This window comes from Hypanus sabinus, chromosome 2, assembly GCF_030144855.1.
Source record: "Hypanus sabinus isolate sHypSab1 chromosome 2, sHypSab1.hap1, whole genome shotgun sequence".
NCBI lineage: Eukaryota > Metazoa > Chordata > Chondrichthyes > Myliobatiformes > Dasyatidae > Hypanus > Hypanus sabinus.
This window is the reverse complement of record NC_082707.1, coordinates 190,012,753-190,026,248: the sequence shown is the minus strand read 5'-3', so window position 1 is coordinate 190,026,248 and position 13,496 is coordinate 190,012,753. Positions and strand designations below refer to the sequence as shown.

At 42.6% G+C, this 13,496-nt stretch overlaps 1 protein-coding gene across 7 annotated transcripts in view; it reads left to right on the top strand.

Annotated features, from left to right (window-relative positions):
- Window positions 1-13,496, top strand: part of adck1 (aarF domain containing kinase 1) — a 669,842-nt gene that overhangs the window by 351,206 nt on the left and 305,140 nt on the right. For all 7 annotated transcript variants that reach the window (XM_059961611.1, XM_059961627.1, XM_059961621.1 and 4 more), the window contains 2 exons: window positions 959-1,117; window positions 4,327-4,443. In XM_059961611.1, the coding sequence (XP_059817594.1) occupies window positions 959-1,117; window positions 4,327-4,443 (276 nt within the window). The remainder of the gene's footprint in view (window positions 1-958; window positions 1,118-4,326; window positions 4,444-13,496) is intronic.

Here is a 13,496-nt window from a genome sequence, read left to right as displayed (position 1 = left end):
CAATATAATAATAAATGATGTAGATGTCAGTCTAGACTCTGAGTATTGAGGAGTCTGATGGCTTGGGGGAAGAAACTGTTGCACAGTCTGGTTGTGAGAGCCCAAATGCTTTGGTACCTTTTGTCAGATGGCAGGAGGGAGAAGAGTTTGTGTGAGGGGTGTGTGGGGTCCTTCACAATGCTGTTAGCTTTTCAGGTGCAGCGTGTGGCATAGATGTCTGTAATAGTGGGAAGAGAAACCCCAATGATCTTCTCAGCTGACCTCACTATCCGCTGCAAGGTCTTGCGATCTGAGATGGTGCAATTCCTGAACCAGGCAGTGATGCAGCTGCTCAGGCTGCTCTCAATACAACCGCTGTAGAGTGCGGTGAGGATGGGGAGGGGGGGGTGGGTGGGAGATGGACTTTCCTCAGCCTTTGCAGAAACAAAACAAACAAACACAAAAGACCCTATTAAAAAAAGACTCAAAAACACCCAATGCGCAGAGAGAGAGAAAAAACACTAAATCATGCAAACAATAAAAGCAAGCGATGGAATTCAGAACTAAAGTGAATCCATAGACATGAAGTCTGGAGCAGTCAGAGCAGGCTCACAGCCTTGACCATTTCCCTATATTTTTTTCCAAACACCTTAAAGTCACGTCCCCTCATATTAGCCATTTCCATCCTGGGTAAAAAAGCACTGGCTGTCCTTTCTATCAATGCCTCTTTATCATTTTGTACAGCTCTATCAAGTCAGCTCTCATCCTCCTTCACTCCAAAGAGAAAAGCCTTAGCTTACTTAACCAATTCTCCTAAAGACATGCTCTCAATTTCTAGAACATAATGGTGCCATGAAGGGTGAAGGTGACTGATGTCATCAGGGGTATTGGATAAATTATAGTGGCTTGACACAAGGCCCCAGGATATTGTAGAGTGCCCAAGCTTGGTTCTGGTTATAATGCAGCCTATCCTTTACAGATCCTGGTCCAAAGTGTGTCCTGGCTATTTCCCGATTTCAGCTTCGCCTGGCTGGTCGATGAAACCAAGAAGAATATGCCACTGGAGCTTGACTTCCTGAAAGAAGGTCACAACACCGAGAAGATGGCAAAGATGCTCAAACACTTCCACTTCCTTAAGGTATGTTACGTACCCGTGGGTATCTTGTACTTGTCACGTGACAGTGGTGTTGAAGCTATACTGGACTTAAGGTAGTGGTCTTGTGATGGTGGAGTGACGTCATTTTCCCACCAGTAGAGGTCATGTGATGTATTTTTAACAGGGTATAAAAGGAGGACCCCTCCCTGTGAGGAGGGGCAGTTCGTGGCTGGATTTGCAATTTTGACTCCATGCCACTGCGTGGTCCAATATTATGACGCAGTTTGGTTGAAAGATGGAGTTTTATTTAATGCCTAAAGTTTAAAAGGTCATTGCTGGCAGTTTCTTTATAATACTGCCAGTTAAAAATTAGTGGAGAGTGAAGATCGGAGTTCGGGAGTTAAAAGATCGAGGAAAGTCGATTTCGACGGTGAAACAGGTTCGACCTTATTTGGTCCTCATTTGGAAGGAATTTGTTGGCTGTCCCTGTGGTAACCCCTGCGAATAATAGCAGAAAGGGTTGGGTACAGTTTTGTAAAGGAAAGGTCAGTGCCTTTAAGCCGTTTCATTTTCATCTTCGTAAATTCTCCGGGAAAAGTACAGTTCGACTGGGAACCGCAGCAACACGATGTGAGAGAGAATTTAAATTGTCTAAAAAGTCTCTCCTTTAATGGACTGTAAGCATTTTGAACTTTTGCAGTACTACTTTGAAGAACAGTTTTCACTTTATTCCTTTAAGAACTGTTTAAGCTGCCGCACAGCAGCTGATTTCCGGTTACGTTAGTGGTTTGTTTACTTTTGGGGGTTTGTGTTTCAGTGTTTAATAAACGTGTTATTTGTTATAAAAAACTCTGCCTCACATATATATTTATTGTTGCTGAATCCGTAACAGGTATAAATGTTAGAGCCATGTTTGGGCCAAAAATGTTACTCCCTCAATACTAAAGCAAGTGGTATTAATTTGGAAATACCTTCATCATCAACAAAGATTTAATATGTATAAAATACATATTACACATATATGTTTGTTAGTCTTTGCTTGTGTGTAGTGTTCATTAATACTACTGTATGTCTGTGTTCTACTGTGAATGCCTGCAGGAAAATGAACCTCAGAGTTGTATATTGTGATATGTATGTACTTCAGTAATAAATTTATTTTGAACTTTGAACTTCAAACCTCACCCTGCAGTCTTTGGCCATTAGTTCTTTATTCTTAAAGTGTTAATACAGAAAAAAAGATTGTAAATCTGCAAAAATCCTTCTCACTACACTACATACTGGCTGTGGAGAAAATGGCATAGGATGGTGTTTCTTCGTGCTGAGTAAAACCTTTCTTTGACATATTAATTTAAATCTTGTAAAATAGTCCCAACCTATCCCTAGAGGACTCCTCTATCCCTGTGGATTACTGAATAAATTAGGCATCTTTATGGTTAAAATGATGCTATTTAAACTGGAGTCCAAGGGAGTGTTGTCCAACAGAACTGGAGGAGTTGTCAGGACTGATTTTTCATACGAAACCCCCATTTGCGGGGTGTCTCTAGAACCAGCTTGTTAGCCCCTTGCAACAGCCACTGGACATCAGCGCCAAGAAAACCTACCTTTCTCTGGCTTCGTACGTCCAGGGTATATACAACTCCAGCCCCGCAATATCCGTGGGATTGGGGTGCCTTGTTCACCCAAGCCCTGGTTTGTGTAAAGCTGTGTAATTTACTGCCCAGTTACAGCCCATTGCCAGAAATAACAGGTTGCACGCTGCATACAATTATAAAGAAGTATATTCTTGAATGTTAACTTAACTGAAAGGGTTGGTAAAGAAAAGAAAGAAAAAAACAAAAAGGGCCTATTATAATGAGACAGTCAAATGTGCACAGCTTGGAGCTCAAATCTTCCAAAAGCCATATTCACTGATTCTCGGCAGACTCTCACGCCTTGGCTCCATCGAATCACATGTCCCATTGGATCGAATTTTGTGACCAGCTCTCTCCAGTGTCTTCTCTCTTCATCTCCCACTGAGCAAAGACCACGACCAATCTTTGTGAAACCTCCTCCCCACTCCCCCCCCACCCAGCATTCTCTGGAACCTTCTCCCAGTTCTGTCACCCTCATTGGATGACACATATTCCTAAGTATCCCTTATCTTCACTGGTAACCAAAACAGGCTGGAAGCAGATCATGAAATACCTAAAATGAAATACCTACAGCAATGTGGTAAAAGGCAGGCTGGTGGCGGAGTGACATCACTGCCGGACTCTGGAGCGAAGGTTCCCGAGTTCGAATCCAATCGGGCCACTCCCAGGCATGCTTTCCCTCCGTGCCGGGTTGAGTGTCGAGCTCGCAACTGGGCCTCGTAATAAAAACAACTGCGCTGTGAGAAGGACGTGGGTGACCACTCACAGAATCTTTCCTCCACTTCAACCACTTAAAAAAAAAAGTGGTCGCCAAGGCTCTGGCAGAGTATGGCACACAAAAAAAAATGGCAGTAAAATTGTGAACCAGGAACCATTGCACACGTGGAGGATTTTCATCTTGGGGGTGTTTCAGTCTCTGTTCTGCAGATACAAAAACCTGCAGATACTGGAACGTGGAGCTGCAGACAATCTGCCGGAAGAACTCAGATGAAGCAGCATGCGTGGGAGGAAAGGAGCTGTCGACACTTTCATTCAAAGCCCTGCATCAGGATTCCCTTGCACCACTTGTGTCAGTCCTGATGCAGCATTTCAATCCAAAATGTCAACAGTTCCTTTCTTGCCACAGAAGCTGCTTCACCTGAGGTGTTCCAGCAGATTGTGTGTTGCTTTGTCTCAGAAAATAGAACAGGGAACATTATAGCACTGTACAAGCTCTTCAGCCCGTCATATTATGCCAACTTTTTAACCTACTTCAAAATGGATCTAACACAGTCCTCACTCACAGCTCTCTATTTTTCTGTCCTCCTATGTGCCTATCTATGTGTCGCTTAAATGTTCCTAATGTTTCTTTCTCTACCCCATCTCACCCCTGGCAGGGCAACCCACTGCTGTCTGTGTTAAAAACCTACCTCATACCTTCCCTCCCATATTTTCCTCCAATCACATTAAATTATGCCCCCTCACATCTCCGTCTGTGATGATCTTGTATGCCTAATATTTGCACTATTAAAGTCAGAAGCCAAGATTTCAGTTAGTACCTATGATAGTGGTCTTCATTTTGCCCCATGGTTCCAAGAGAGATGAATTAACACAGATCTGCCTTTTGTCCTCATCCTGAAGGTGCCTAAAATTCACTGGGAGCTGTCAACCAGTCGTGTTCTAGCCATGGAGTTTATGGAAGGAGGTCAAGTCAATGACAGGGAGTTCATGAAGGAAAATGGCATCAACGTGAATGAGGTGAGGCTCTTGCTCATTGAGGAAGATGTGTCGGCTTTCAAACTGATGGAGCTGGTGGGAGTTAACATCCCATCGATTTTGAATATAGTTACTGACCTCTCCTCGACTCATATTGAGATACTCATTCAGAGGTTGAAGTACTTATTGTCCAACTCGAACTACCCTTGCCAAGCTGAGCTGTTTCATGGTGTAATCAGGCAGTTAAAGTTCATAAAAATATAAAGATTGTTTTTCCAATAAGTATTTATAAACTTTATTTTATGACTGTATGAGGTTTCATAGTTTTATGACAGTCTGAAATTCATGGTTTTATTATTTGTACCAGATTTTATTTCAAAAACCCAGGTTTGCATACTTAATTAACTCTATTTAAAGTACCTGCATGTCTTTGGATCATTAGTCCTGGTCTCAATTAATCAATCTGGCATCGGGGACGATCCAGAGGAGATTCACGAGAGTGATACCAGGAATGGAAGGGTTAATTATAGAAGCATTTGATGACTCTGGGCCTGTATTTTCTGGAGTTCAGAAGAATCGCAGAGAGGTAGATTTAATCAAAACCTATTGAATATTGAAAGAGGCAAGATGCCGGAATAAAAAAGATAGGGGGAGGGAATTGAAGATGTGGAGAGGATGTTTCATATGCTGAGGGCATCTAGGACCGGAGGGCACAGCTTCAGAAAACAATGACATCCGTTTATAACAGAGATGAGAAGGAATTTTATTTAGCCAGAGGGTGGTGAATCTGTGGAACTCATTGCCACAGCTGACTATGTAGGTCATGCCATTGGGTATATGTAAAGCGTAGGTTGATAAGTTCTTGATTATTAAGGATGTCAAAGGTTATGGGGAGAAAACAGGAAAAAGGGATTGAGAGGGATAATAAATCAGCCGAGATGGAATGGTGGAGCAGATTTGATGGGCTGAATGGCCTCACTCTACTCCTATATCTTATGGTCTTATGGTTACCGGTTTGCTAATATAACCAGTATCCTTTATGCCAATAATTGTGATATAGGGTACATAGTGCACATTTAGTAGTGGGCACTCTATACTTGTCCCATGATATCCCTTGCTATTACACAGGTGAACATAAATGAGATTGAGTGATTCCAGGAGGAAGATGTGTGCATTGGCAGTGTGGGGAGGCGTTTGGACATTGTGGCTAATGCATGAAGGGCTGGGATCCACCAGGTTTCTGGTCAGTGTCTGGTTCCTTGCAAAATGCTGCAGGAGTCCTTCTGTGCAGTTTCTCTTCAATGCATTTTTATAGCAACTTCAATAAAGTAAAGTGTCCCAGGGCACTCGATGAGATCTTCACCGTACAAGGTTTTCCAGGGAAGAAGTATCATGGTCCCTTTTAAATCTATGCCCTCGAATCTGAAACCTATATCTTCTAGTTTTAAACTCCTCCACTCTGGGAAATCCATCATGAGCCTGTCTGTGGGGTTGTCAGATCTTTGTAAACACCAAAATGGTTTCTGATTGCCCCCATAAGAAACATAACTGAGGTGCTCCACTGGTTTGACGTTTTTGTGGCTACAGCTGCAGTTGACTTCAACTGTAAAGTAGCCTAGCAAGGCACTTAACACTCACAAATGCAGGACGAACTCAGCACTACGGAGCAAAATGAACAGTTGATGTTTCGGGCTGGAACCCTTCACTAGGACCGTTCCCTCCACAGCAACACACACAAAATACTGTAGGGACTCAGCAAGTCAGACAGAATCTGTGGAAAAGAATAAACAGTCAGTGTCTTGGGTCAAGACCCTTCTTCAGGACTGAGAAGGAAAGGGAAAGATGCAAGAATAAAAAGGTGAGGGGTGAAACCAGGCAGCTGGAAAAGGCCAAGGGCCGGGGAAGAGAGAACCTGATAGGAGAGGAGAGTGGACAAAAGGAGAAAGGGAAGGAGGTGGGGACCCAGTGGGAAGTCACAGGTCAGAGTGGGGAATTTGTGTTCTAGAAGGAGAAATCAATATTCATGTCATCAGAGGGAATATATGGTGTTGCTCCTCCAGAGGAGGCCACTGAACAACTCATTAGGATGGGAATGGGAATCCGTCCATAGATACTGCCTGACCTGTTGAGTTCCTCCAGCATCTACAGAAGCTCTTGTGTCTCCAGCAAGCCACTCAATTGTACCAAACCATTTAAGAGAAAAGCTTGGCATCATTTAGACAGGACAATAATTGAGCAAAACTGAATTTAGTGTTTACCCATTCATTGCTTTATGTTTCAGTATCAAGGTTTATTTTTCACTACCTAATTCTTAATCAATTCACTGTGTTGAAGGCTAGAGTTATGTTGAGGTAAATTTTATCTACAAGAGCTGAATCACTGCCCAAAAGTCTTCCTAATCCTGTTGAAAAGGGGACACTTCCTTTTTCGGAAATGCAAAACATTTGACTAAGCATGCAATAAATTTTATATCAATTGTAAATTCAAATGTTTGCTGAATGTGAAATGTGCATTTTTCAGCATGCGGATTATAAAGCAGTACAAACAGAATTCTATTGAAGAAGAGCTGGGAACATTGTATATTCAAGGAAAGTAGGTAGCTTCTTACAAAGATTTTCTGCAAGGTGTCAGACAGCTGACAAGCAGAGTAGGATCCAGCTATCAAGGCTGAATGAGAGCTTGAGGAAGTTATTCGATACAGAAATAATCCGATGGCACCTTCAAGTATCGGTTAATATATTATTAACCAAAGAGGCTCAAGTAAGGATTGGAAAGATTTCTTTCCCTATTTAATAATAATCTTTTGAATAAAAAGTAGTGGTTTGGAAACTGGTTAGGATTTTTCCATTTTCACTAGCCTTAATTAACTTAGATGTGTCTTTAGTTGAAATTCAAAGTTAAGAGTACAGTAAACACGAGGAAATCTGCAGATGCTGGAAATTCAAACAACACACACAAAATGCTGGTGGAACGCAGCAGGCCAGGCAGCATCTATAAGGAGACGTTTCAGGCCAAGACCCTTTGTCAGGAATAATTGAAAGGAAAGGTAGTAAGAGATTTGAAAGTAGTGGGGGGGGGGGGGGAATGTGAAATGATAGAAGAAGACCGGAGGGGGTGGGATGAAGCTAAGAGCTGGAAAGGTGATTGGTGAAAGTGATACACAGCTGGAGAAGGGAAAGGATCATGGGACGGGAGGCCTAGGGAGAAAGAAAGGGGGAGGGGAGCACCAGAGGGAGATGGAGAACAGTCAGGGTGATGGGCAGAGAGAGAGGAAAAAAAACAAACAACTAAATATGTCAGGGATGGGGTAAGAAGGGGAGGAGGGGCATTAACAGAAGTTAGAGAAGTCAATGTTCATGCCATCAGGTTGGAGCTACCCAGCCGGTATATAAGGTGTTGTTCCTCCAATCTGAGTTTGGATTCATTTTGACAGTAGAGGAGGCCATGGATAGAGATATCAGAATGGGAATGGGATGTGGAATTAAAATGTGTGGCCACTGGGAGATCCTGCTTTCTCTGGCGGACAGCGTATGTGTTCAGCGAAACGGTCTCCCAGTCTGCGTCGGGTCTCACCAATATATAAAAGGCCACACCGGGAGCACCGGACGCAGTATACCACACCAGCTGACTCACAGGTGAAGTATCACCTCACCTGGAAGGACTGTCTGCGGCCCTGAATGGTGGTGAGGGAGGAAGTGTAAGGGCAGGTGTAGCACTTGTTCCGCTTACAAGGATAAGTGCCAGGAGGGAGATCGGTGGGAAGGGATGGGGGGGGGGACGAGTGGACAAGGGAGTTGCGTAGGGAGAGATCCCTACAAAAGCAGAAAGAGGGGGGAGGGAAAGATGTGCTTGGTAGTGGGATCCCGTTGGATGTGGCGGAAGTTACGGAGAATTATACGTTGGACCTGGAGGCTGGTGGGGTGGTAGGTGAGGACAAGGGGAACCCTATCCCAAGTGGTGTGGCGGGCGGATCGGGTGAGGGCAGATGTGCGGGAAATGGGAGAGATAAGAGTTCAGTAATTTTATTATCAAAGAGCGAATATATCACCATATACTACCTTGAGATTCATTTTCTTGCAAGTATTTATAGGAAAATAAAGAAATACAGTAGAACAGGAGTGACCAACCTTTTACATTCCATGTGTCAATTTTTTCATGCGCGAGTTCAGATGCTCCATACAACTCTTGTACTCCCGTTTAATTCTTGTAAAAATATGTTAATATAGACATATTTAGCATTTTTACATGATATATTGATTTAATATAAAACAAGATAAACATTACTTACCCTAATGAGACTTCTAACAAATATATTTTGTCTAATTTTGATTTCTTCCTTTTTCTTAATCACATATTCTTTCCATAACTCAGACCCAAGCACGAGCTTCAGTTTTCCTTCTACTTCAGTCTGATGTTGTGTTTTGTAGTGTTTGTTAAGATCCTGTCTTCTATTATGTGAGAAAGTGTTTTCACAAACAATGCACACCGGTTTTCCTGACAGACCCGCTGTAAATACGAACTCACTTTCTCACTGTTCATTGAATTCATGCTTACTGTCACTTCCTGCTTTTCTTTTGCTCATTTTCTTTTGCAGTGTGATGGGTAACTGAATGTGAAAACAAGGCTCAATTTTCAAAAAAGTACAGAACTGCAAATGTTCACAGAGGACGGACAAAACGCAACTCCATAGTGCACGTGTGTCAATTGTAAACTGATTAGCAAAAACCTGCGATGCACCGCTGGTGCAGATGCCTGGCGGCATAGGATCAAACAAGCATCAAACGTGTATTGAACAGTTACGGAACAACTGCAGAACAAAAGTCCTTCTTTCCTAGTTTGACTCATTGAACTTTTTTAAAATTGAAAACTGATTAATGTGAAAGAAGATAACATTCGCCAAAAGATGTGCATGAAATAATAAAATCACTAAAATTAACTGCTAAGTTTTAGATTTATTCTCAGTAAAACCCATTTCTAGCTCGAAGCCACTTGAATTCCTGTTATAGATTTTTTTCTACAAATCAGTTTTTGGTTAATACTTTTTGCATGAGTAGGCTTACTTTTTTATTATTATCACTGGGGTGCAATGCGCCACATCTAATCATCTAATGTGCACCTTTGGCGCATGCGCCATGGGTTGGCCATCCCTGCTGTAGGATGTATGTAAAGCTACGATTAAAAAAGATAGACGAACAAGTAATGCAGAAAAGAAGACAAATAATGCAAACTCTAAAAAATAAATAAATGATACTAAGTCACAGAGTCTTTGAAAGTGAGTTGATAGGTTTTGGAGTCAGTTCAGTGTTGAGGTGAGTGAAGTTGTCCATATCGCTTCAGTAGCCTGATAGTTGTAGAGTAATAGTTGTTCCCAAATCTGGTGGTATGGTTTCTGTGCCTCCAGCCTGACGTAGCGAGAAGGGAGCATGGCTTTTACGATGAGGGTCCTTAATGGTGGATGCTGCTTTCTTGTGGCAGCACATCTTGTAAATGTGCTCAGTGGTGGGGAGGGCCTTGCCTTTGATGGACTGGGCTGTAATCACCACTTTTAGTAGATTTTACCTTTCCTGGTCATTGGTGGTGCTATATCAAGCCATGCTGCAACCAGTCAGGGTACTCTCACAGTGCATCTATAGAAGTTTATCAAAGTTTTAGATGATGTGCTAAATCTATGCAAACTTATAAAAAAGTAGAACAACTGTTGTGCCTTCTTTATGATGGCACTTACGTACTGGCATCAGGACAGACCCTCCGATACGATAACGCCCAGACATTTAAAGCTGCATTGGGATGATAGATGAGTATTATTTGGGTTGAAGGGTCTTCATCACTTGAGGTTATCTTTCGATCACGTTCCAGCATCTGCAGTGACTTGTCTCTCCAATTCGTTTAGAGGTTACCTTTGTAAATTTGACTGGATTTGTGTTCGGTTTCACATAAAAAGGCTTGGAGATCGTTACTGGCCACATGACTCAGTGCTTCAGGATGCAACTATTCCAATCTGAAGTGGTGACATGCTGCACAAAGTGACAGTGTGACGATGATTAACTAATTTCTTTGTCACTCACACTTGGTAACTACACTGTGATTGATCTCATTCACATTATAATTTTTGTCATTATCCTCTATTTGATGCATTTTACTGGGAACGTCACCTGGCTTTTATTGGAAGAAGAAACAGCTTCCATGGTTTCTTTCGTCCAATCTTTATGTCAACTTTATTTTAAGAATAGCTGTTGAACAGTAGACTGCCTTGAATCCAATTATCCTGATGAAGGAGCTTGGCCTTAAACGTCAACAGTTTATTCCCTTTTATAGATGCTGCCTGACCTGCTGAGGATGTGTGTGAATTTCCTGCACCTGTGAAATCTCTCATGTCTTTAAAACACAAGTCTTTTAGACTCATAGAGTGCTACAGCACAGAAACAGGCACCTTGGCCCATTTAGTCTGTGCTGAACTGTTACTCTGCCTAGTCCCATTGACCTGCACCTGGACCATAGCCCTCCATACCCCTCCCATCCATGTACTTATCCAAATTTCTTTTAAATGGTGCAGTCGAACCTGCATCCATCACTTCCGCTGGAAACCCGTTTCACACTTGCAACACCCTCCGAGTGAAGAAGTATCCCCTTAAGCATTTCACCTTTCAATCTTAACCTATGACCTCTCGTGCTTATCTCGCTCAGCTTGCATAGTTTTTAATGGATTCTTCATCTTGACCGTGCAACTGTGTGTTGGACTTCCTAACGAACAGACCTCAGACAGTCAGGAAGCACAACTGCTCCTCCCTCCCATTCATCCTCAACATTTGTGCCCCCCCCCCCCCCAGGGCTGTGTTCTGAGCCCACTGCTGTGCACTCTGCTCACAGGGCCAAACTCCTGAGAAGTTACATCATCAAGTTTGCCAATGACACGACAGTGGTGGGGCTCCTCAGCAACAACGATGAGATGGCCTACAGAGAGGAGGTGAAAGAGCTCAAGACACGATGCCAAGCAAATAACCTCTTCCTCAATGTCAACAAGACAAAGGAGATGGTTATTGACTTCAGGAGAACTCGCGCCACTCACACCCCTTGTTACAGCAGAACACAGCAAAGGAAACTGCAGTCGGTGTCAAACTCCTTTGAGTGACATCACACACAACCTTTCACTATCGGAGAACATATCCCAAACAATCAAGAACCCTACTGTATTGATTGAAAGCCAAAGCAGACCTGATAATCTGAATAGTTTAATTTGACTCCTGTCTTATTAGCACTGTTAAGTCAACAAGAGGACCAGAGTTGACCATTTCAGGGAGTAGCTGGAGCAGGAATCCAAAACAATGTTGAGGCTGAAATCCAAAACAAAACTGGAAATTGCTGGACACAAATAGTTGGACAGGTAGCATCAATGGAATGGTCAACAACACCTCCTCCGCAATCACCATCAGCACTGGTACACAACAGCGTAATGTGCTTGCTCTCCACCATTGAGCACATCTACATCTTCCATCATCAAGGACCCCAACCATCCAGGCCATGGCATCTTCTTGATCCTGCGCTAATGACACCCATTACTTGGTCATTGTCATGGCAGCTTTGTGTGAAAATCGACGTGCTTGGATTCCTGCATTTAAAACGTATCTCACAGGCTGTAAAGACAGAGGGTTTTATTTAAGTAGAGCTCTCAAGAAGGCAGATGGAATGCTAAGTGATTGATAATAGAGCCACACCACTTTGAACATCTCCGAAGACAATCTTGAATTTATAACAATCTCAAGTTCATGTTTATTCTCATAGGCATACGTAGTATACGGGTGCCCCCACTTTACAAAGGTAGAGTGTTCCTATGAAACCTTTCTTAAGCTGAAATGGCATAAAGCGAAGGACCATTAATTCATATGGGAAAAATTATCGTAAAAATGAAAATCCTCTTTGTAATGAGAAAACGGGTTACTATAATGTAGGTCTTTTGTAAAAGCGAAGTGGCGTAAAGCGAACATTTGTAAAGTGGGTGATGCCTGTATAAATGTCATGAAAATTAGTTTCTTCGTTACTTAGGGTTGACTTGGTAGCCTAGCAGTTAGCACAATGCTCTATAGTGCCAGCTCTAAGATAGGGTTTCAATATCCTCTGCTGTCTGTTCTCCCTGTGATCATGCAAGCTTCCTCTGGGTCCTCTGGTTTCCTGCCATGTTCCAAGGACTATTAGTTAGGGTTAGTGAATTGCGGGCATCCATGCAGGTGCCAGAAGCATGGTGACACTTGCAGGCTGCTCAGCAAAATCCTCACTGATTTGATTTGATACAAGCGACAAATTTCACTCTGTTTTGATATACACATGAAAAATAAAGCTGATCTTTAAGATCATTATCTTTTTGCAGTATCTTTTTCAAGCTATTATTGAACCTTGAGCAATGGGTTCCTGCACGTCCTGCCTAGGGGGTGGGTTGCTTGGGAGAATCTCTTGGTGGGCTTGCTTCTGGTCCTAGCCAAAATGGCCATTCATGGGCCAGGCAACGGGTACTCAAGGCTCTGCCCAGGTTAACTGCCTACCCCTCTTCAAGGATATCTCTGTGCCACTTGCCCCTGTAGAAGGAGCACAAGACCATAAGACATAGGAGCAGAATAGCTCTGCTATTCCACCATAGCTGATTTATTATCCCTATCAACCAAAGCTTTAAATATACTCAGTGAGTTGGCCTTCACGGAATCTGTGGCAACGAATTCCAGAACTACCCACTGGTTAAAGAAATTTCTCCTCATTTCAGTTTTAAATGGATGTCCCTCTATTCCAAGGCTGTGTCATCTTGTCCTAAAATCACCCACTATAGGAAACATCCTCCCCACATCCACTCTATCCAGATCTTTCAATATTCAATAGGTTTCAATGAGATCCCCTCTCACTCTTCGAAACTCTACTGAGTACAGGCCCAAAGACATCAAACGCTTCTCATAAGTTAACTTTTTTATTCTGGAAACTCTCATGAAACTCCTCAGGACACTCTCCAATGCCAGCACATTTTTTAAATAAGGGGCCCAAAATGGCTCACAGTACTCAGTGATCTGACCAATGCCTTATAAAGCTTTAACATTTATATCCTTGCTTTTATATTT